The sequence below is a fragment of the Paroedura picta genome, chromosome 2 (genome assembly GCF_049243985.1).
Source record: "Paroedura picta isolate Pp20150507F chromosome 2, Ppicta_v3.0, whole genome shotgun sequence".
Taxonomy (NCBI): domain Eukaryota; kingdom Metazoa; phylum Chordata; class Lepidosauria; order Squamata; family Gekkonidae; genus Paroedura; species Paroedura picta.
Window position 1 is genome coordinate 36,713,390 of NC_135370.1, and position 24,686 is coordinate 36,738,075.

A 24,686-nucleotide genomic window follows, 5' to 3' on the forward strand; every position below is an offset into this window, starting at 1 on the left:
CAGCGTTTCTCAACTTTTTTACACCTGAGAAACCCCTGAAACATTCATCAGGCTTTGAGAAACCCCAGAAGGGGCACGGACATGCAGAATATGGTTGGGAAGCATAACCACCTGGGGCCCCTCCCCTTCCCACCCCTCCAGGCCTATCACTGGCCATTTGGGAAGTGGGGTATGGGTCAACATAATGATATATGGTCATCTCACCCAATAACCAATTTAATAAATAACCAATTTAATAAATATATTAAAAATTCCCACCTGCTCAGGAAACCCTTTCAGGGCTGTCAAGAAACCCTGCTCTAGGCCTGCTCTAGGCCAACAGAGTAGCTGGTGAGAGCCAGTTTGGTGTAGTGGTTAGGAGTGTGGACTTCTAATCTAGCGAGCCGGGTTCGATTCTGCACTCCCCCACATGCAGCCAGCTGGGTGACCTTGGGCTTGCCACGGCACTGATAAAACTGTTCTGACCGGGCAGTGATATCAGGGCTCTCTCAGCCTCACCTCCCTCACAGGGTGCCTGTTGTGGGGAGAGGAAAGGGAAGGCGACTGTAAGCCGCTTTGAGCCTCCTTCGGGTAGAGAAAAGCGGCATATAAGAACCAACTCTTCTTCTTTTTCTTCTTCAATTAGTTATGGCTTGTCTTGACATGGGCTGAGGAAGAGGAGCATTCACTGTCATCCTACGTAACAATCAAATGGCACCCTTTAATTCTGAAAATACTTTGTGCCACAAGTTAACAGTGACTCTGAATTTATCATTGAACAAGACAAGTGAGAACTGTACGCGGCCTGGAATGGCCAATTGAGACGCCGCTGCACACAACTCTAGAGTGGTGGCAGCAGCGGGCAGCAGGCAGAGGTGGCGGCAGGCGTAGGTGGGCGTAGGAGGAAGAGTAATGGAAATGGCCACCTCCACGTGCCTCAATTTTGTGTGCGTGTGTGTGTGCATGCATGCGCAACCATGCACGTGCACATTGAGGACGCCACCACACCAGCCATTGCTGGGTTGGGGTCATGGGCAAGTTAAGGTTGAGAACCGCTGCTCTACATTCAAGCGAACCAATCCCTTTAGTCTAGAGCAGGAGTAGTCAAACTGCGACCCTCCAGATGTCCATGGACTACAATTCCCAGGAGCCCCTGCCAGCGAATGCTGGGAATTGTAGTCCATGGACATCTGGAGGGCTGCAGTTTGACTACCCCTGGACTAGAGAGAAGCTGGAATGCTGAGAGATCCCCAGGCCCCACCTGGAGACTGGGAACTCTACCCAGCATAGATCCCCATTCTACACTGGGGCTCCTGCAGTTGGTTTGTGTGGCTAGATTATAGGCGAAGGATGGCCGCTTTCATGTGTTGTGTGGCTCTTAGTTGTGGAGAGACAGAGGGTCGCAAAATGAGACGAGGGTCTCAGAAATTCAAATTCGAACCCATACTCTGACATGGGAACTTGCTGGGTGACCTTGGGCCGGCCACATCCTCTCAGCCTAAGCTATCTCACAGGATTGTTCTGAGGATAACATGGAAGAGGAGAGAGCAATGCTGTAAACTGCTTTGGGTCTTCATAGAGGAGAAAAATGGGCAATAAATCCCCAAATGGATGAATATGCATTTCTTAGGCTCCAAGGCAACCTTTTCACATTTTAAAAAATTCTGGGAATATTTTTTTGGGGGAGCATCATCTGGACATGGAATTGGGGTCACTGTGGGTGGGCAGGTAGCTGTGAGTTTCCTGCATTCTGCAGGGCAGGGGTAGTCAAACTGCAGCCCTCCAGATGTCCATGGACTACAATTCCCAGGAGCCCCTGCCAGCAAACCCTGGCAGGGGCTCATGGGAATTGTACTCCATGGACATCTGGAGCAGTGGTCCCCAACCCACGGCCCGCGGCCTGATGCCGGGCTGCGAAGGCCTTGGCGCCAGGCCGCGGCTCCTTCTTCCCTCCCCCCCCCCGAAGCGAGAAGCTCGCCAGGCTGCAAGCAAATTGGCCACCGAAGCGGCCGATCAGCTTGCGGCCCGGCAAGCTTCTTGCTTCGGGAGGGGAGGGAAGAGAAGCTTGCCGATCTGCAAGCTAATCGGCTGCTTTAGCGGCCGATTTGCTGGCGGCCCGGAGGGGCCAGGAGGGGGAGCCCTGCCGGGCGCAAACGCACGTGCGCAGCAGTCCACGCATGCGCGTTTGTGCTGGGGCTGCCGCGCGTGCACGGGCCCCCAGGCCGCCGTCTCGCCCCACTCCGGAGCAGCGGTCCGCAGCGGCCGAAAGCTTGCGGACCGCTGATCTGGAGGACCACAGGTTGACTACCACTGACTCTAGAGATCCCTTCCAACTCTGTGATTCGGCATCCTCGGGCCTCCAATCTGGTTGTGGCCAGGTTTGCACAAGCGCACGCTCACAGCCCATCTGAATTAGACAGCAATTCCAAACAAGTCGCAACAAACAGCCTTCTATCTTCCATCGAGGCAATGAACCTCCTGGCACGTCAAGCCAGCTGGCCCTTGTTCCGACAAGAGCTCTTTCCCCAGACGCCTGACTGCATCCTGACACACGGCACAGAAACCGAGGATCAGAAGAAGACTATCTAAGAGCCTTTCTTTTGGTTTTTTTGTTTTGGCTGTGTGTTCTTTCTGTCAGACGCAAACATGGACGTGGGAAATCACCCCCAGTTAAATAGGTGTCAGCTGTGAAAATATTGTTCTAATTACCTGTTTGAATATGGATAGCAGCATCCACTCTTCTGTTCTTGATATCCTGGAACTTCCTGCGTGCATCATATCCTCTCCAGGCTAAAAATACAAAGGCATGTGTTGCAGATTATCCTCACTTGAAAAGGAAGGCTAGAGAGTCAGAGAAGTGGCATGTTTTTTTAATCCCTTTGACGCACCCCTCTTCCGCATCCCACCCAAGAGCCACCCCGCTTTGGCACCCTGTTGAACGACAGCTCCAGTCTGTCGTATTATTACTATTACTATTATTACTATTGTTGTTGTTGTTGTTATTATTTATTTTATTTGTTTCTCGCTGCTCTCAGCAAGCCCTTTCACGGTGGGTTACAGCAGTGGTCCCCAACCACCGGGCCGCGGCCCCTTCTCCCCGCCCCCCCCCCGCAGTGAGAAACATCCTAGGCCGCAAGCAAAGCAGCCGATTAGCTTGCAGCCTGGCAAGCTTCTTTCTGCAGGAGGGGGGAGAATCTCCATACCCCTCAGCCACTAGGCTGACTCCCGGTGCGCCATAGGGGACTCCAGGATCTGACAGTCCACCAGCAGCGATGATCAGCCCGGTGGTGATCTCTTCTGGGGGGGGGGGCATCTGATCTTTCGTGATCCGGCCTCAACCATAGACCTGGCGGAAGAGCTCTTTCTTACAAGCCCTGAGGAATGCCGAAAGCTCCCACAGGGCCCTCAGCTCGTCCGGGAGCTCATTCTACCAGGTTGGGGCCAGGACCAAAAAAGCCCTGGCCCTGGTCGAGGCCAAGCGAACTTCTCAGGGGCCAGGAATCACCAACAAGTTATCGCCCACAGAGTGTGAAGCCCTGCAGGGAGCATAGGGCAATAGGCGGTCCCTAAGAGAAGCAACTTGCCTCACTGCTCTTGGAAGATATGCAGATTCAAAACTGTCACTATTTCGTGTGGAGGGCTCTAGGACCACGTTAAGTATAAACTGTTTATGATTGTTAAAATTGTCAGAAACTATGCAAACAAATGCTGAAATGATGGTAACAAAGTAGACTTCTCTTTTAAAATGTGGTGCAAACGTGAAAAAGTCTATAAAAAGTCTATAAGCTTTGGGTAAAAGTCCATAATATTGTAGCCAGTCTTATAATCTTAAATGAAGAGAAGAGGGTTTTTAAGATTGAAACGGGGAACCAAAATGTTTTTCCGCAGTGCCTCCCAACCCACTTCTTCTTCTATGCGACGACGGCAGCAAGACTAGAATTGGCCAAGAAATGGAAAACACAAGAACTACCCTCGACAGAAGACTGGCTGAATAAACTAGCTGATTTTGCCAAGATGGCCAAACTGACACTAATAGTTAACGGAAGAATAGAAGAGGCCTTTCAAGAACAATGGGGCCCTTACCTGAACTATTTACAAAGGGGATTAAAATGGGGAACCAAGTGTATCAAATGAAGAGCATAACTCTCCTTTTCTGTATTAACAATGTAGATTGCATGTATCTCACTGTCTTCAACTCTGGAAAATAAAATAAAAACTCTCTATAAAAAAAAAAAAACTGTCACTATTTCAGCTCTAAATCCAAAGGCTTGTATGCATGGCATTTCCTCCACAGCCTTCCATGAATGCCCCTGAGTCTGTAAAGCTCAACCTCTGATCAGTGACCATGGTGGGGGAGACGGTCTTGTTTGAAAGTTTGTCAGGCTGGCAAAGTAGAGTGGTCTGAAATGCCAGTTCCAGGTTGCAGGAAAATGAGGAAGCAGAGCTGCTTCAGGCTAAAGGCAGAGGCTTCCATTTTGGGCTCTCCAGAGGCCATGGTGAGCCCAAGGTCACCCAGCTGGTTGCATGTGGGGAAGCGCAGAATCAAACCCGGCTTGCCAGATTAGAAGTCCGCACTCCTAACCACTGCACCAAACTGGCTCTCACCAAGCTGGCTTTAAAGTTTGCAAGCTTTTTTTCTTCTTTCATAGCCCTGGAAAGACATTTAGTATGAATGCACTTCCTTTGTTTACAAGCAAAGGCTACAAAAATGTTTTAAGCAAAGACATTAACGATTGGTAAGTTAGTAATTAATCACTTTAATATCCACATTGGTTAACAGGGAGGAAAGAACCCACCGTATGTTATTTTGATTTCACACTAAACAATTAAGAAAATGGCTAGGCAATTTGCATGCAATTTAAAGTCTTGGAGTTCTGGGATCATCTATGAAATTGGGGAATTCAGACCATTTACCTGATTGAATGGCAACTGCACTGTTTGCTCTTTTCTCCTTGACCTTCTTGTATCTTCTCGCCCCAAGCCATCCTTTGGTGTAAGCCTGCATGACCACCACCCTGCCTATCACTTCACGCAGGCACAAATTCAGTTGTTCAACATGATAATACTTCAAGAAAACCTGAAATGAAAGAATAGGGTTCACATAACAGACTTTTTTGACTTACACTGATTTGTACCATGAGTCCACAAACTGTTCATAATAGAAGCACTCAAAATCCACCTGCTATATATGGTCACCATGTTTCATGAACAAGGGCAAGATGTGTATTCACCACGCGCATACAGCCTTGGTATGTATAAATTCCTGCGACCACTCCGCATGTACTAAGAAGCTGAAAACACACATGCCACCCTTACTCATACAAGGTGGTGACCACACACATATAGGGAAGACCACATGTAGTATGCTCAATCATTACCATGTAAGTGTTTTGTTCTGGTTATTTAATTGTTTGTTTGTTTGTTTATTATTCCTTAGATTTTTAGCCCACCGTCTCTGGAGACTCGTGGTGGGGTACACTATAACCTCCCCCCATAAAACATGCAAGCTAGAGACATCAAAGTCACAGGGAACCCCAAAATAATTCAGGATTTCATGGGGGGGGGGAAATGTGGATCCGTATATCAGTAAAGTATTCCAGTAAAGTAAGAAAGTATTCTTCCATAAGAATCCTTCTTCCAAAGCACCCATTTTTTACAAGGGAATAGCTCTCTGTAAGCTGGAAACCAGTTGTTATAGAGCTATCACATTGACCGTGCCTCCTGCTCTGACAGAAGGGAGACAGAATTTATCCTACCTTGGTTTTCCCAAGTACCCATTTGTCTAGCTTGACTTTTTGCAGAATAGCAATGCAGCTCTCCTTGCTGGCAACTGGAGTCTCATGCGCCTTGAAAGCAATATAATAATACCTATAGGGGGGAAATATATATAAATGACAACAAAGTTTGTTCGTTGTAGTAGACCTTATGATTCCTAGATTCAGAAATTCCTGTAAGAACTAAAAATAATAAATATTCAGCCAAAAGGTCGGTCAAAGGCAGAATATGAATTCACTCTGAATAACGCTGCGTCTACAGAGAGGTTCTTCTCTAGCTTAGCTTCTGAACTATAGTAATTTTTAAAAAGTATTCCCAAGATGTCCTCTAAATGTTCACTTTCCACGGTTTTCTCAGTTCATAGTATATGCCTTTTCCAAACCTGGTCTGGTAGAATTATGGTTGCCAGGCATCCTGCTGTGGCAAGAGGCCTCCTGATAGCGGTTGTCCTTTAAGTCGGTCTGTGTTGCTATGTCACTTCCTGGGAAAACAGGAAGTGATGCAGAGCAAGAACTTCAGGCAATTCTTACAGCCAACTCCAGGATTTCCCTAGATGTGCTGTATCAGTGTACATAACGTCATGCCCCGCACGTCCCCACCTTTGAACCTCCCAGCAGTTGCCAAGCACAGCCTTCATAATCCTTGATACAGTCTTCCTGGGCCCATTCCACACATGTTGGATAATGCACTTTTGCTGCAAAACACACTGGACATGCATTATCCAATATGTGGAGAACAGGCCTTAAAAAGAACACAGTCCCAAGCATGATATCATGTCATTCAGATGGGAAGGTATGTGTTGTGTTTGTGGATCTGCTGAGAACTGAGCTTGATGTCCATGGCAGGATCCAAAGTGATGTAATTGACTAATGTGCAACTAGATCCCATCTGCCAGATCCAATCCATTCAACCCCGAAATTGACCTACAGCGCACATTGGTGGGAAGATCCATTGTCTGTCTTGTGTATATTTGTTAGATTTTTTTTTTTGGGGGGGGGGTTAGGATTAATTCAGTCTTCGCTCCTCTTGCACCATACTATGGTCTTAATAAAGAGCTGGTTGAACTCCCAGCCTTCTTCAAAGCCGTGGATTTAACAGTATGGATGCTCAAATGATCTGCCCACATCCGCATCATTTTCCTTCTGTCCTCCTGTCATGGTCACCATTTTCCCCTGTGCCACCAGAGGGCTTTCTGAGGGCACTTTGTAAAAAAACCTACAGCAATATAGCACTTAAAAAAAAAACAGTCACTAAATTCATACCAACAATAGCAAATGCTCATAGCACACATGGCAACAAATACAAATTACCAGCTTGTGGCAAGTCTATGTTGATTTGCTTGCAAACTTTGTGGGATATTTTCCACAATTACCGTGCATTCTGCCAGCGGTCCTGAGCACCTACAGACGCATCTTTGGCTGTAGTTTCTCTCCTGAAATCGCCACCTAATTCTTATCTGCATACTCTGGAGGAAAGAACAGTGGCTAAACTAGCCTGCACCTTGGGGATCCCTGAATGCGCAGTGCCTTCTTCGATACGAATCCTTCTTCTAAAGCTGCCATTTTCTACAGGGGAACAGTCTCTGTAAGCTGGAAACCAGTTGCAATTCTAGATCTCCAGCTGCTATCTGTAGACTAGCAACCCTAGAGAAGAGCTAAGCAAGCACTATGCCCCGCCACTTCGCACGTCTAAATTCCCACCCGGATGTGGAGACACTCTGCTACATACATGAGCATGTGGCCTGTGCCTAAGGCTCAACAATTTTCAGTCGGACACCTGCAATTTCAAATGCTGCTTTGTGGGAGGGGGTGATAGTTTTGCCACCAGGAATTGAGCTGATCTAATTGTTTTAATGGGGGATTTAATGGGGAGTTATATGTTTTATATGAGCCTCTTGTGGCAATGAGCCTCTTGTGGCGGCAGCAGACATGCAGTCTGAAAGCTCTGCCCATGAGGCTGGGAGTTAGATCCCAGCAGCCAGCTCAAGGTTGACTCAGCCTTCCATCCTTCCGAGGTCGGTAAAATGAGCTTGCTGGGGGGTAATCGGTAATGACTGGGGAAGGCAGTGGCAAACCACCCCGTATTGAGTCTGCCATGAAAATGCTGGAGGGCGTCACCCCAAGGGTCAGACATGACCTGGTGCTTGCACAGGGGATACCTTTATATGTTTTATGTGGGTTTTTTAATCATGTAACCCGCCACGGGACAGCTTGCCATGAGACAGCTTGCCGGGATATAAATTTAACAAATACATATATAATAATACATGCATTTTATTCCTTGGTTAATCTCACAGCAACAGTGGGCCAGCTTGCTGAAATTGGTGGCAAACAAGGAATCATGAATAAAAACTTCCTGGTGCTGCTCCTCCAAGGCTTGGGCCAGTGCTACGCTAGGCATGTTCCGCAGCAGCTATTATTGCACAAGACAGTGACAACAGCCTTTCATGGGTGTCCTGCATGGTGAAGGGGGTTGGACTAGATGACCCAGGAGATCCCTTCCAACTCTGTGATTCTATGATTCTATGATTTCACTTTCCTCCCTCTGTGCCTTCATAAGGGCTCCTTAGGATACAGCACAATAGTTTTACATCTTCCTTTAAACCCCTAAACTCAACAGCCTTGCTAACGGGAGAAAATCAGAGCAAATTTCAGTGGGAAGCATTTCCTTAAGCCACCCGCGCTGCTGCCGTTAATTCCGTCCGTACCCAGTACTTTAGTGCTAGCCTTCTAATTGGCATAAGTGACATTGAGGGATGGCTGAAACAGAGATTCTGTGAAGCCTACAATTAGTTTACAATAAAAATGAGCTGCACATCTATCTTCATTACCAAAAAAGAAATAAAACAATACAAAAAGCCATCACAGGCAAACGGAGGTACCATGCCTTCAGCACGGCTGGAGAAATTAAGACTCGAATTAAAAGTAAAACCATTAAGGATGGGCACAAACTGGGAAAATTCAGTTCAGTTCTTGGTGTGCCCCGTTTGTGAATCGCAGACCGTGATGAACTTTTAGCTGCCTCACCAACTGGCTCAGTTAGTATTAGAATAGCCCCCGCTGCATGTTAGAGACACCAGATTCACAGGGGGTCTCCTGCTGGCTCTCCTCTACCTGTTCTCCAAGTTTGGTAAGGATTGCATTCCTGGGGTTTGTGTTAAGGCCCCCACAAAGAAGATGACCCCAGGAAAGTGCTTTTTGGGGGCATGACCCCCTGTTTCTAGCTTACACAGGAGCCATTCTATACACTCCTGAATCTGCACCTGTCAAAATAAGCCCACAGTGACAGAGATGTACATGAGTTCATGTATGGGCTTCTTAGTAGCTGCTCCCGAACTGCCTTTCCCAGGAATAACAATCCTAATTTCCAGCATCCTGGTGTCATTTGAAAACTCTTATTTACCAGAAGGCTTCTGAGTAAATTTGATGTTCTCTGCCTGAGTGCATTTGAGAAGAAGAGTTGGTTCTTATATGCTGCTTTTCTCTACCCAAAGGACTATCAAAGCAGCTTACATTCATCTTCCCTTTCCTCTCCTCACACCCTGTGAGACACCCTGTGAGGTAGGGGAGGTTGAGAGCGCCTTGATATTAATGAAATAGAAGAAGAGTTTGTTTTTATATGCCGCTTTTCTCTACTCAAAGGAGTCTCAAAGCGGCTTACATTCGCCTTCCCTTTCCTCTCCCCACAACAGACACCCTGTAAGGTAGGGGAGGCTGAGAGAGCCTTAATATTACTGAAGTAGAAGAGTTGGTTCTTATATGCAGCTTTTCTCTGCCCAAAGGACATTCAAAGCGGCTTACATTTGCCCTGCCTGTGAGGTGGGTGAGGCTGAGAGAGCCCTGATATCACTGCTTGGTCCGAGCAGCTTTATCAGTGCTGTGGCCAGTCCAAGGTCACTCAGCTGGCTGCATGGACTCCCAGCATGGTCTCAAACACAGCTCGCCAGATTAGAAGCCACCACTCTTAACCACTACACCAAGCTGGCTCTCTAATACACTTTGCTCATTGTATTTAGAAATATGCTATATCATCTTTTCTAAAAAGGTGGCCTAGACATTTTAGAATAAAACAAAGATGGAGTCCTCTTAAACACTGTGCTGTATTTACACACTAAACCTCACTGCTCTTCCTCACTCCAATCTGTTTTCCAGAGCTAAAACTGCCCCAGAGTGGCACCTTTTGCTTCATCGCAGATAGGTTGTGGGAGTCAGGGTGGGGGAAGGTGGTTCATAGAGCAATGTGATGCCAAGCCCAACTGCGGGGTTGCATCTGCAGTATCACCATGCAGAGCCTGACTAAAGCGAAGAAACCTACAGTTGCCAATCTACAGGGGGCACCAGATCTCCTTCTATTACAACTGATCTTCAGTTGACCAAGATCAGTTTCCCTGGACAAGATGGCTGCTTTGGAAGGTAGACTCTATGGCAGGGGTAGTCAACCTGTGGTCCACCAGATGTCCATGGACTACAATTCCCATGATCACCTGCCAGTGCTTGCTGGCAGAGCCTCATGGGAATTGTAGTCCATGAACATCTGGAGGACCACAGGGTGACTACCCCTGCTCTATGGCATTAGACCCTGATGAAGTCTCCCCCTTCTTCAAACCTAGCTGTCTTCAGAATTCACCCTTCCCCCCCAAAAAAACCACATTTTTTGATTATGAAAGTGGTTCTCAACCTGGGGGTCGGGAGCCCTTAGGGGGTCGAATGACCCTTTCACAGGGGTTGCGGCAGAGAAAGCAGTTTGGCCAGGGGGGCGCCATCTACACAACAGCCTTGCAGGGTAGATCGAGAGAGATCGAGTAACTGTCTGGAGCAGCGGAAAAGAGCAAGATCGGCATGGTGGGACAAGAGGCAGAACTGAACTGAGAAACCCTGGGAAAAAAACAATTTATATACAGTCATCGACAATGGATCTTCACGGTATTGGACAGTTTTGGTTTAATTTCTGTGAACGAACACTTGCATAATTTTATGGTTGGGGGTCACCACAACATGAGGAACTGTATTAAAGGGCCGTGGCATTACGAAGGTTGAGAACCACTGCTCTATGACTTGTTAATCATGTAGTTAGCCCGATACTCTGAGGGGAAATTGGTAGAGATGCAACTTCAGGTTTTCACATAACAAGCTACTTTTCAGGGCTGCCACGTGACGAAGAAGAAAAATATGTCTTTTTATATCCTGCTTTTCTCTAGTCAAAGGAGCTTACAATTACAGTCTCATCCCCTCTCCGCAACAGATATCCTGTTAGGTAGGTGGTGGTGAGAGGTCTGAGGGAACAAGGTCACCCAGCTGGCAGCAGGTGGAGGAGGAGTGGGGAATCAAACCCAGTTCTCCAGATTAGATTCTGCAGCTCTTAAAGGTAAAGGTATCCCCGGTATGTCTGACCCTTGGGGTGACGCCCTCTAGCGTTTTCATGGCAGACTCAATACGGGGTGGTTTGCCAGTGCCTTCCCCAGTCATTACCGTTTACCCCCCAGCAAGCTGGGTACTCATTTGACCGACCTCAGAAGGATGGAAGGCTGAGTCAACCTTGAGCCGGCTGCTGGGATCGAACTCCCAGCCTCATGGGCAGAGCTTCAGACTGCATGTCTGCTGCCTTACCACTCTGCGCCACAAGAGGCTCTTAGCCACTACGTAATTCCAGAACAATAGCTGGGGAAGCATTAAACAAGATTTCAGCTTTTAAAAACCTAACCTGATAAACCTCCCTGGTCTCAGTTTCCTCCTGCCTTTGATGGCTTTGTTCTGCCTCTTCCCCATAAGAGTTTACAAAACATCAGCTATTGAACTGGAAGATAACGAAGTGCACCTATTTGTTTAATAATATCAAGGGGAGGGGAAAAAACTGCTGGCTCATCTATTTTTGTTATTAAATTGCTCAAAAGAATCAAAATACCAATTAACTTGCTGGCTTAGAAAAAAAATAATCTTTGATATCCTCAGATTTACTGCCATTTCAGAACTCTTGTTCATACTTGCCTAATGGCTTTTTTTATTAGGAACAAAGAAATACCAGTCTCTTTAGCATTTGACCTGTTTCCCCCCCCCCTCAAAGCTTTTTATGTTTTCCCGCCACTAAGTAACTAAAAATGCTTGATTTGTTAGGTCTGAGATTCTCCATTCCTTCTACAAAGATTCATAACTGTATTTTATTCCAGTATTTCTATCACACCATTTTGCCTTCCGGAAGGCCTTCAAGGTGACTTCCAATAAACACAAGGATATTAAACATGATATGCCTAAACTCACACTAAAATCCAAACATCACATCACAGAGATGACAAAGTGGCATTTTAGACAGTAAGACAGTCCAAAACCGCTAAACCAGCAGCTCATGAGGGACACAATAGAATGAACTGTTCAGAAACAAATTATTATAGATTTACTACTGATACATTAATTATATCCCACTTTTCTTCCCAGTGGGAACCCACAGCGAATTACAACATCATTCTCTCCTCCTTTGTTGTAATCCTCACAACTAACTGTGACGTGGGTTAGTCTGAGAACCAGTGACAAGCTGGAAATTACCCAGAAAACACCACAGCAGAACTAGGGGTTCAGATTTGAGTCTCTTAGATCAGTGGTCTGCAACCTTTTTGGGGTTGCGGACCGGTGGGGGGGGGAGGGCAATACGGGCGCTGCGCATGCGCGGCAGCCCTCGCGCAAACGTGCATGTGCGGCAGTTTCACGCATGTGCATTTGCGCTCCTGGTGGGGCCAAAAATGCGCATGCGCAGACCGGCCGCACATGCGTGTTTGCACCGCCAGTGTGCCAGCTGCCGCACTTCCCTTTCCCCAACCCCCCGCAGAAAGAAGCTTGCCGGGCCACAAGTTGCGGCCTGGCGAGTTTCTCAGTGTGTGTGGGGGGGCGGGGAGAGGGAGCCGTGGCCCGGTGCTGAGGCCTTCGCGGCCCGGCACCAGGCCATGGCCCGGTGGTTGGGGACCACTGTCTTAGATCCTACTCTGACATTACTGCACAGGTCAAGAAACTCCAGGAGGTGAATAATTAGAACAGGACAAACATAGTTAAACACCAATATGTGGATCTTACCTAAAAGCAAAATTTATTTATCAACAGGGAGTTACAGAGACCAGGGTTTTGTAAACCCTGGGGTTTCTTGATAGCCCTGGAAGGGTTTCCTAAATGTTTGGGAGTTAATTAAATTTTTATACATTTTAAAAATTTGTTAAACATTTATTGAGTGATATGACCCTATATGGTCATGTTGACCCACCCACCCACCCCCTTCCAAAATGGCCAATGATGGGCCTGGAGGGGGTGGAACGAGGAGGGCCTCCATGTTTCCCAACCATATTCTGCATGATTGCACTACTTCTGGGCTATCCCAAAGCATGAAGAATGTTTCGGGGGGCTCTCAATGGCAAAAAACTTGAGAAAGGTTGATCTACACAGATTTCATGTTAGATTTCATGAGAAGCTGTTATTTCCAAATAGGGCCTCCTACTCCCAAAATTCAATACAGTGTACAGGAAACCCAAGAGGAAAAAGGATTCACACCTTTGCTTGGCTAGGAAAATGTTTGTGACAGTGTCAAACTTGGGGCTTATACAAATCATCACTGTGGGAGGGGGAAATGTAAATACCATATTTGCCGGCGTATAAGACGACCGGGCATATAAGACGACCCCCCAACATTTCCACTCAAAATATAGAGTTTGTTACATTACATTACAGTACTATGGGCCACTATGGGCAGCTATGTCTATCCCAACTGAAGTGCACCCGGCGTATAGGACGACCCCCCACTTGGAGGCATGTTTTTCAGGGGGGGAAAGTAGTCTTATACGCCAGCAAATACTGTAACTAGAAGTAGAAAAGAGGAAATAGTATGGATGAAAAAAGGAGGAATCCAGTGGCACCTTAAAGGCCAACAAAATTTATTCCAGCACATGCTGTTGTGCAACAGAGATTACTTCATCAGATGCATGGATGGATACATCAGTCAGGTTAATTTATATCCAGCTCTGAAGGGTGTGGAAGGGGAAATCTTACAAAGAGAGGCTAGTTTAAAACCAAACCCAGTGCAAGGAGTAATCAATTTATTCAGCAAGGAATGCAAGGATGAAAGAAGTGAAGGGTAATCTGCATTGCATTCATAACTGGTGATGTTACAGGTGGAAGATCTCAAATGTCATGTTTTTTTTTAACCACTAATGTCAAAACAACTGTTTGCACGCAGAACAGCAACATATCGTTGCAAAGACTGTCAAGATCTTTCTGACATGCTCTCTGTTTTAAAAATATAAATCATTATGAGTTTGTTTGGGCATGAGCAATTGCCACTGCATGTTCCTGGAGATGGAGAGAACACATTGTATCTCATTTCATCTGCTGACTGTTACATTATACACTGATGAAGTTTACCGAAACCAGGGTAATTCTGTTGGAAATTGGCACACTCCTGTCAGGAGGTTCCCTCATTAAATGGTTTACTTGAGCCTGCATGGATTCATTTAGAGTTTTAGGAATTAAATGATCTGTATGTATAGTCTTGTCACACACACACACACACACACACAACACCTTTATTGGCATAAATCAGATTAGCAAAATAAACAGAGATAGTCAGGATACATCAATCAGTTTAAGTTTAAAAACTGAAGACAAAAATTCAGCCATAATAAAAGTGACGTTGGCATCCTTATCACTCAATAAAAATTGGCAGATCAGGTCTTTTGAATGGTTTCTCCATTTTGATTTGAAAGGTATAATATGCCTTCGCTGGACAATAAACAAGGGACAATCCCGTAAGATATGTTGCATGGTGTCAGCAGCGTTTAATTCACAGGGACATATTCTATTTTTGAAAGGAATCTTGGCAATATAGTCTTGTCAAAGTCCAACTGAATGGAACGCCAAAGGTTAAGCTTCATATGACCCATCTAGAAAATGGCTTACCTTTTCACAAATTCCTCAAAGAGAATGCGATGAGAATACCCTTGTCGACGTATGTTGATGGTCTCTAGTACTCCGGTGTAGCGCAATTGCACTAAAACTCTTGCCTTGGAAAATTTCAGCGCTTCCCGGTCATCATTGGGCTTAATGCAGCGCACAAAGTGTGGCTGTCCAACCACCATTTTGGATAATAGATCCATGAGAGAATACTAAAAAAATAAAACACCAAATGAAAAGATAATAATAAAAAAAACATGAAAGGGCAAATAAATAGCTAATGAAATGAAATTCTGTGTATGCTATCTATTCCAGTCACACATCCTCTTTTTTATGGACAAACAATCCTTACCACAGCTCCTCTAAATATTTGCGAAATGGCCATCTGGGCGGCGCGGTCCGGGACACAGGAACCTCTCCGGGACACAGGAACCTGTTCAGGACACAGGAACCTGCTGCCCGGGCTGCGCTTCCATTCCAGCGGGCCAATCCGGATGCACCCAGCAACCATTTACTGAAGCTGGCTGATTCCCACTCCTCATCGATTCAGCTTAACTTCTCACAGTCATTTGAATATTCAACTCTATAATTCTATGTCACTTCCTGACATCCCTATCTTGTCCACTAGACAGATGCCATACATGCTTTACACAGTGCCCTGCACACCACCAAACCTACAACAGAATAGCAAAATCACAATATAGATACCCTAAAATAGGAAGCCACAGTTTGCCTCTTCATGTTGGTTGTTTCATCGGGGTGCCTCATAATTTCCATAGTGTCAACCTGGAAGCACAAAATCAGAGGTATATGAATTGATGTGCTCATTCAGGAGGTTTAAATGAAGTGTTCTCAGCCATGCACTACCTAAGCCAGGCAAACAGTATGATGCTCAGCAGAGTTACAGCCTTCTATGCTCACTGGTGTCAAGCCTGATTTCGTCACACCTCAGAAGCTAAGCTGAGTCAGCCTGGGATTGGAGACCACCAACAAAATCCAGGGTTGCTATGTAGAGGCATTCAATAGGGAAAAAAGCTGCCTCTGCTTGCCTCTTGCCTTGAAAACCACACAGGGTTACCATAAATCAGCTGTGACTTGATGGTACCTAGGATTTCAAAGTCTCCCAGCCTTGGTGAGACTACATAATGCATTCAACTATCCATGCTAAGTAGAACCTTATAAGCCCACTGGCTGCTGTGAATTTAGACCTGTGTAATTCTGCTTAGGATAAGGAAGTTTCAGTCTAGTGTCAGGTGCCCAGATTGTCCCACTTTTAGAGGGACATCTGGGGGCACCTGGCGAATTATACATATGTTGAAATTAAAAATATATATATTACAATACTATTTTTGCATTCTATGTGTTCTATGAAACTTTTTCTTGTTCCCTATAGACCAAATTTTTAATCAAGAACCCCCCTGGTCAATGGTGTCCCGCTTTACCAATGTTAAAATCTGGTCACCTTTCTAGTGGCACCTTTAAGACCAACAAAGTTTTATTCAAGGTGGAAGCTTTCAAGTGCACTCACACTTCCTTGTCTGAGGAAAACTTTTGTTAGTCCTAAAGGTGCCACTGAAAACTCAAACTCTGTCCTGCTGCTTCAGACCAATATGGCTGCCCACCTGAATCTACCTGTGTTATTAAAAAGTTAGCATTCCACTGCCCCACCCCAATTAGGAGGGGAAATGCCTTCCTAAGCCTACTTATTTCCACAGGAATATGTGACTCGCTTTAAGACTGGACTGTTAAATCATTTTCATCCATTTCCTTACATAAAGACACATGTCTTTTGCCCCAAGAGAGTCTGCCTAGCACTCGCCTAATCCCCAAGTACCTTGTATTGATATGGAGATCATAACAAGATACTACGAGATACTGCATGCATTAGGCTCAGATAGAAAGGAAGCAAACAGAGACATTCTCTGTATTTCCCCTCTTCTCACTCTTTTCAAATTCCAACCACTAACACGTTTTTTGGGGAAGGGTTCTAACACCTACCTGCTAGGTCTAGCTTTTGGGCCTTAAGGCTAAGGGCGGGGGCTTATTACAGATTCTTTTTTATGTGATGGAATTTTCTTCTGTTTTGCTTTGGGGGTTTGCCCCTCCCCCTACATTATAGGCCCCAAATATGTCGGATATGGCAGATTGTAAATCTGTATGCTGAATGATAAGTGTTTACTGCTACACATAATGAAGCAGGAATGCTCAAGAAACAAGTCCTTCTGCCCCCCCCCAAATGTAAACATCTGTTTAATTGATAGCACTGCTATACTATTATTAGATAGAAAGCAATAAGCAACAAGCACTTTAAAAATTACCAGGCTGAACCGTATCAGTAGCTATTTCTTGGCAACTCTCTGACCAGTCCCTTCCACTGAAATCTGAAATGGTGTCCCTGAACCACATGAAAATAATGGGAGCACAGTGTCATTCATACATGGTATTAGGTTTGCGAAGGTCCAGAAAACTAGGAGAGGTCATTGTTGTTGCTTTTTCCTCAGGATACCTGAAAAAGTGCTTGCATAAGTAAGTTTATATTTTGAATAACACTTTGTTGGTCTTAAAGGTGCCACTGGACCCAAATGTTATTCTTTTGACAATATTTAAATGCATTTCCTTTTTAATAGTTCCACATATTCCGAACAGTACAATTTTATACACAATTCTACATTTTATGTTGTTGATACAGTAAAATAAGTTTTGGTTTTGGTTCGCCAGGGAAGCTGGTACTGAATATATCTCAATTTTCTGAAAACTGCAGTTTCCCCCTCTTCCCCCCCCCCCATAGAGAACCAAACTACACTGAGACAAGACAGAACAGCTCAGGTATCAGAGGGGAGGGAGGGTTACCGATTTCAAGGCAGTGTCTAGAGTTCTCCTGAATTTACAACTCATTTCCTGTCAGAGATGAGTTCCCCTGGATGAAAGAGCAGCTTTGAAGGGCACTCTAAGTCAGGGGTAGTCAACCTGTGGTCCTCCAGATGTCCATGGACTACAATTCCCATGAGCCCCTGCCAGCATTCGCTGGCAGGGGCTCATGGGAATTGTACTCCATGGACATCTGGAGGACCACAGGTTGACTACCCCTGCTCTAAGGTCTCACGTCTTCACTGAATTCCTTCCACTCCTCAGCCATTACCCCAAAGCGCCAGAAATTTCCCAAGGCAGAGCTGGCAATGCTAAAGATGGGCTTTGATGATGTATCAGGAGCAGATATGTGGTAAACTGGTTACCAGTATGGGTTACACATTGCCAGGATTGTTTATGAGCTGTAATATAAGAAATGCTTTGTGCTCTTGCTGGCCATATGATGACACCAAATGAGTGAGTATAATGGAGTGTTAAGAATGCCAGACAATGCCTGGGTGGATCCAGTTCACAATCCTTGCTTCCCACCAGCAGTCTGTGTTACTTGCTGCCACATTGAACAACATTGGGAGGAAAAAAGAAGTTGGTATTGCAAGCCCCACTAACTGATTCTGGGGAAAAAAACCAGAAGTAATGTAATCATAAGAGCCTCTTGTGGCGCAGGGTGGTAAGGCAGCAGAAATGTTGTCTGAAGCTGTCTGCCCATGAGGCTGGGAGTTCGATCCCAGCAGCCGGCTCAAGGTTGACTCAGCCTTCCATCCTTCCGAGGTCGGTAAAATGAGTACCCAGCTTGCTGGGGGGTAAACGGTCATGACTGGGGAAGGCACTGGCAAACCACCCCGTATTGAGTCTGCCATGAAAACGCTAGAGGGCGTCACCCCAAGGGTCAGACTTGACCCGGTGCTTGCACAGGGGATACCTTTACCTAATGTAGGCATGGGTGGTTCTGCTCAGAGAAGCCAAAAACAAACAAAACAAACAAAAAACAAAAAAAACCTTGAATCAATTCTGATTCCAGTACTTTTTCAGCTCAACTGAACCACCCATTTCCTGCATACTGACAGTCCAAATCACATGAACGAATCGTGATTCAGCCGATCGGATGCATCCCCCTCCCAACTTTCAGAGGCAGTGCTGATGATAATCAGCTGACGATGGCAAGTGCCTCACCTGCTCCATTTAAATGCCTTTCCAACAGTGAAAAGGAAGCAGCCAGTGCATCCATCAGCTGATGATGAAGCCCCAAAACTTTTCAGATTTCATTGAACCATAAAAGGTGAATCTGAAAAGGCGAAGAGGCATTTGTGCATTTCAATACTGTTTTTTTCCCCACATGCCTAAAGTAATGTCAAGTAGCACTAAGATTCGCCATAAACTTTGGCTTTACCACAGAGTTCCTGGCAAATCCTAGAGCTACAGGATGTCCCTTCTGGTATGCCCCCTCAAGTCCCCACCCTCCCCCAAGCTCCCACCATTTGCCAGGCCCAGCAAGCTTAGAAACCAAAAAGTTTACTGCACAACTTTAGGTCAGTCATTCCCTGTCAGTCTAACATATCTTGTAGGGCTGTTGTAAAGATGAAATAGTGGAGGGGAGAACCATACATGCCACTCTCAGCTCCTTGGAAGAAAGGCAGGATAAAAATAAATAGTAATAAAACTTTGCAACCTATCCTGCTGTCCCTCTGGCCCTGTTTCAAAGAACATGGGCCCGAGCTTTATAGGACTGCTCTGCAGATTGCTCTCGCAATAAAGTGGCAGGCATCAGCTTCTTTTCCACTGAATGAAAAAGCTGTTTCCTTTTAACTATTTGGAAAGGTTTTTCAACCCTCCGTGTTGGGTGTCATGCTGCCAAACTGCAACTACTTTACCCCGAAAAAGCCAGCTTAGCATTTCAGCACAGTATGTAAGGTAGGAAGTATATTGTTCCTTACGCGCCCTAATTATGCTGTCACTACAGCTGCTCTTGATCAAAAATCAAAGCTGACTTTGTGAATGAAAAAGAGGGAGAGGGAAGCCCTATAGCTAGGAATCCAAAGCAGCTTTGTTTTGTTGCGTGACAGTTCGACAAAATGAAAGGAAACCATCTCCCGCCCCCGCCCCGCTCACATGGCATGTTAGTAGCATTTTAGCACTCGAGAACATTCTGTGGCAGTTTACCATCTGCTGTGAACAGGTGGCCTTTGTGTAAACTATGAACATTTGAACCAGAGGATGGTGCTTCAGCCACCTGTGCTACCCGCTGTGGCCTTTGCATTGTGCCACGTTTCCTATTGAGCGCCTAAACATCACTCGATCTGGACTGCGATTTTCAAAAAGGCTGCAAGCAGAGGCAGGATCCCTGTTCTCCAAACAGTAATTCTATACTCCTTACCTTGAGGAGGTACCTGGGAGACTGCGTGCAAAACGAAAAGGGAAAAGAAAGAACCACGAAAGCAGCGTTAGAGCAGTTATGGAGGGGGCAGAATCAGGCAGGTGGGGAGAAACAGATTTGAGGATCAGAATTTCCTATCATGTAGCCAGTGGAAACAAGGAAGGTTTTTTATAGGTGTAATTTTTCTGCTGCTCAAAAATTGCACATGGATCTCAAATGAAAAGCACAGGCCTTTTTCCTCTCACTCGTTAAGAGATGGTTAAAAGAAACCCCTCTAATACACCATGCTAAGTGAGCCAGTAGAAATAGAAAGGTTTTGTGATAAGTGTTGATTTTCTGCTCCAAATTGTGCACCTCAAATGAAACTTGCTAAGAGATGGCTAAAAAGAAACGCCTCTAATATAGCACAAGGAGAAACATACAGCTGCAGCACAGGTAACTTCAAACATTTCAGAAAGTCACATGACCAAGTGACTATCAATCTTCTGCTTAGAACTGCAGAGATGTCCACAGGGAAGGATTTCAGAACTCTCTTAGGCAGGCAACGTTGTGGAACGTCTCTCGCTAAGTTTCCCACCAGAGGGAGAAAGATGCTTGAATCCTGGCTATTAGAATATGACAGCCAAAGCAGTTTGAGAGGCTGGGGCTATTGACAGAAAAAAGCATGCTGGGTGTACACTTTTGAGGTTTACAAAATATAGTTTCCTGCACAATATTCATTCTATCAGTTGAAAAGCGTTTATTTATATTCTTGCTAAAGGGCAAGTACCCAAAGGGGAATTGCTGATATAGTGTAAAGGGGCTGAAGTGCAATGGCAAAGATCCCTGCCAGGAACTCCTCAAAGGGCCTTTGGCAAGACACTCTGTATAACCCCCCTTACAAAATAATAATAATAACAAAATCAATCAATCAATCAATTAATTAATTAATTACCCACCACTCTTGGCAAAGCCGGTTCATGGCGGGTTACAAGCTGTTCTGACCGAGCAGTAATATTAGGGCTCCCTCAGCCTCACCCACCTCACCGGGTGTCTGTTGTGGGGAGAGGAAGGGAAGGCGACTGTAAGCTGCTTTGAGACTCCTTTGAATAGAAAAAAGTGGCATATAAGAACCAACTCTTCTTCAAAAAACCCCTGAGAAAACACCAACATATATACATGCTACAGACAAAAGTATCTTCTACAGCTGAGCCTGGTTGATTGATTTAAACAGATTGGCTCCTGCAGAGGGGAACCTCTGCTGCTTTGAGACTCCTTTGGGGAGAGAAAAGCGGCATATAACAACCAACTCTTCTTCTTCTTCTTCTTCATCTCTACCTTTACCATGTCTCTGATCCTAGGAGAAACCCTTTGTGGCTCCTGTTTCCGTTTTCAGAATACTGGGAAGATCTGAGCACAGATCTGCCAGCATCTCATCTGTTTTGACCTTCTACAAATGGGATAGAAGAAAAAGAAGCGGTTGCAGAGCTGGGCTTGGTGAAGAATCCTTAGCCTTAGTGTTGGCCCTGGTTGTGCTCATCTGATCTGCAGAGCTAACTTGAATTGACTTGTCTAGTCCCCCACTTTTCATAATGTCTAAATCCCAAAGACCTGTGTTTGGTTACTAAGGAGATAATGACTTCTTCCCAAGAGGAAGATTGCACTTTAATCCTCCCATGTGCAACTAAAAGGGAAAAAGCTAGGCAAAAATAAGACAGAGAAAGGATTATGATGATCAAAAGAGGAACTCCCCATGCAAATGAGCAACATCTGATTTTTTTTAAAAGAGTTTAGAAAATAATTTATTTCTTATGAATGAATAGTTTCAGGAAAGAACCCGGGGATAACACACAAAAAATATTTTAACTTGGATCCAAAAGTATAATGCCACTGCTGTAGTCATCAAATATAGGTAGCTGCTAGGGTCGCCATCTCCAGGTTGGGAAATTCCTGGAGACCTGGGGGTAGAGTCTGGGGAATCTGAGGTTTGGGACGGAGTGGGACTTCAACAGGGTGTAATTCCACATAGCTACCCTCTGAAGCTGCCATTTCCTCCAGGGGATCTGATCTTCGTAGTCTGAAGATCATCTGCAATTCAAGAGAACTCCAGGCTGTACCTGGAGGCTGGTAGCCCTGGGAGCTGCTGTATTGTGAAAGGAATCCCAAACAACCTATTATTATTATTATTATTATTATTATTATTATTATTATTATTATTATTATTTCAATTTATTTCCCGCCACTCCCAAATGGCTCGTGGCGGGTTACAGTGTCTTAAAACCCCATTAAAACTCCCATTAAAAGACTTAAAATGTCACAGCATGGCGGCACAATAATAAGATCACCTTCCTACCCCCCTTCCTAAAAAAAAGGGGGTGGAGGAGAAGGAGGTTAATGGTGTTCAAGACGAAGCCCCGGGGGAAAGCAGTCGATGTACCACAGCAGCCCCAGCCTCAACCATAGACCTGGCGGAAGAGCTCCGTCTTGCAGGCCCTGCAGAACGTTGAAAGGTCCCGCAGGGCCCACAGCTCTCCCGGGAGCACATTCCACCAGGTGGGGGCCAGGACCGAAAAGGCCCTTGCCCTGGTCGAGGCTAGGCGTGCTTCCCTAGGGCTGGGAACGACCAGAAGATTCTCACACGCAGAGCGCAGAGCCCTGTGGGGGGGCATAGGGCGGTAGGCGGTCCCTCAGGTATGTGGGTCCCAGCCTGTGTAAAGCCTTAAAGGTTAGAACCAAAACCTTGAACCGGAACCTACAAACACCTTTATGTCAGAGAGCATTGTGGGGCTACATTTGTTCTAGGTCTGGTACACTCCTGCATAAGGGAGGATCCCCTTTCAAATAGGTGAGCCAAGGCACTGAGGGTAGAGGGCCTACCTTGATACGCCCAGCACTGAGCTGCGGTGGCAAAGACCTGGATGCAGCTGTCACTCTGGCTCTTGTTTGTGCCAAGTTACCTGTGTTTAAAAAGAGAGAAAGAAACGGAAGCAAAAGTTTAGACAGTGGACAATGCATGAAGTCAGACGTGGTTGACAGGAAACTTGCCTGAGCAGCAGCAGCATGAATGCTACCGGATAGTTTCTCATTGCTTCCAGATACTTGAAAGAGAAAGGCTCAGGTAGCAAGGCAACGCAAGGAAATCATTGTATTCAAGAAAAAATACCACCACCTAGCTCGGATGCCCTGCCACCCCCCAATTAATGACGATCATCTCCTACTGCAAATTCAGAAGGTCAAGGACTGAACAACTTGGAGCAGAAACTCACAGTGCTGTGCTAAGTCTGCAGACTTCAATGAACGTACAAGTGTTTAACCCTTCTTACGATGCCGCTGTAAGTAAGATACTTAACCAGTGAGCTACTTATGACATCTATGACATCAGGTTCAACAGCTCCCTCTAGGCAAAGGAGGGATGAGATGTAGAACTGGATAAAGAATTTCCTTCAACCTAAGCACATCCACACACTTACATATAGATTAATTCATTGATAAAGAATAAACAAGAACATTTTAAGAAAGGACCTTGCCCCACTATCCCAGTATGAGGTTTTAAAATATGGATCTTGTTCTGAGAAGGGGCTTTCATATATGGAAGAGTGACCACGGGTGCCATGAGGCTCACTCATGGGTTTCCTGGTGCCTTCACTCTTCTTCCTCCCAAACATCTCTTCCTCAAAACAAACAGCCAATCCTGACTTGCAGGATCCGTATTGGAGCAGGATGTTTTCAGAAGAACCCAGGAGAACCTTTGTGTCAACAGGGGGCACCTTTTCAGAAACAAATCCCCGCCTCCATTGTAGGAGGCTGCTTGGCTTGTAACTGGCCACATGTTGTTTCTCTCGTCCACCTTGCCCCCCCTTATAGCCCCCCCCCTGTCTGCAACCAAAGAGGAGAAACCTGTCAGCAAAAGGTGCTACTGGACCTTGCTTAGAGTGATATGACTCTGGTTCACACGCAATTATTAATCAGGGTTGCCAGACACTGGAAATAAAAACGCCCCATCCCTTTAATGTGTGGAAACTGGCAGCTGGAGTTTTTCGGTGGCAGGCAGGGGTAAATAACTACCCCTTCTAAATAGCATTCCCGCAGTCTTCTGTTAATGGGGCAAGAGGTGTTCCCCTCCAGGTTGCTCCTGACCAGCCTGTCATTAGTCTGTTCCACTGAAATCCGGTGGAGACCTGAACAGCACCCATCTTTGGGGAGATTCTGCCCATGGAGTGAAATGTTGAGAATTCCTTAAACAGTTGGCTGACATGTTTCAAGAATTATCATTTCCAACATTTTAGAGTACAGCTTTTTCTTTGGGGGGGGGGGGAAGTAAAAGGTTTTTTTTAAAGAATGGCATGTGGGGAGATTTAAAAAAGAAAAGCTTTGAAAGGAAGAGAGAGAGGGACAGAGAGAGAGAGGAAATGACGAGGATGATGCATGTGCAAGACATTCCAGATATATTTCAAAGTTTTAAGTAGAGAGTGGAGCACAAGATGTCCAAATGTTTTCTCTGGCTACATATCTTCAGAGGCTAAACGGTGATTAATAGCATTGAAAGAACCCTTTGAAGCAGGATTGGTGACATCAAAGTCCTAATCCATGGGTGGCAGGATTTTTATAATGAGTGGGAAGCATTTTAGCACATTTCAAAGGATTTACAGCATGAATAAACAATAGGCTTCTGCAGATGTGCCACACACCTTTCAGAAACATAACACACAAATAAGTTTCCATTTTAATTTAAATGTAAATAAAGCGTTAACACTTCTTCTTTCAGATGTTAAAAAGTGCCTTGTTTGCAGGCG

The 24,686-nt window shown here is 45.5% G+C and overlaps 1 protein-coding gene across 6 annotated transcripts in view; it reads right to left on the reverse strand.

Moving 5' to 3' along the window:
- The window catches only part of MYO3B (myosin IIIB), a 327,845-nt gene that overhangs the window by 102,738 nt on the left and 200,421 nt on the right, over window positions 1-24,686 (reverse strand). For 5 of the 6 annotated variants that reach the window (XR_013228041.1, XR_013228040.1, XM_077319759.1 and 2 more), the window contains exons 23-28: window positions 22,771-22,850; window positions 15,384-15,461; window positions 14,682-14,887; window positions 5,736-5,847; window positions 4,894-5,056; window positions 2,689-2,769 (exon numbers count right to left, since the gene is read on the reverse strand). Coding sequence is in view for 4 of the 6 variants with exons in the window: in XM_077319759.1 (XP_077175874.1) it covers window positions 2,689-2,769; window positions 4,894-5,056; window positions 5,736-5,847; window positions 14,682-14,887; window positions 15,384-15,461; window positions 22,771-22,850 (720 nt within the window). In the remaining 2 variants the exon portion in view is untranslated. Of the gene's footprint in view, window positions 1-2,688; window positions 2,770-4,893; window positions 5,057-5,735; window positions 5,848-14,681; window positions 14,888-15,383; window positions 15,462-17,098; window positions 17,182-22,770; window positions 22,851-24,686 lie in introns of those variants that run through there. The other variant, XM_077319761.1, reaches the window with a different exon arrangement.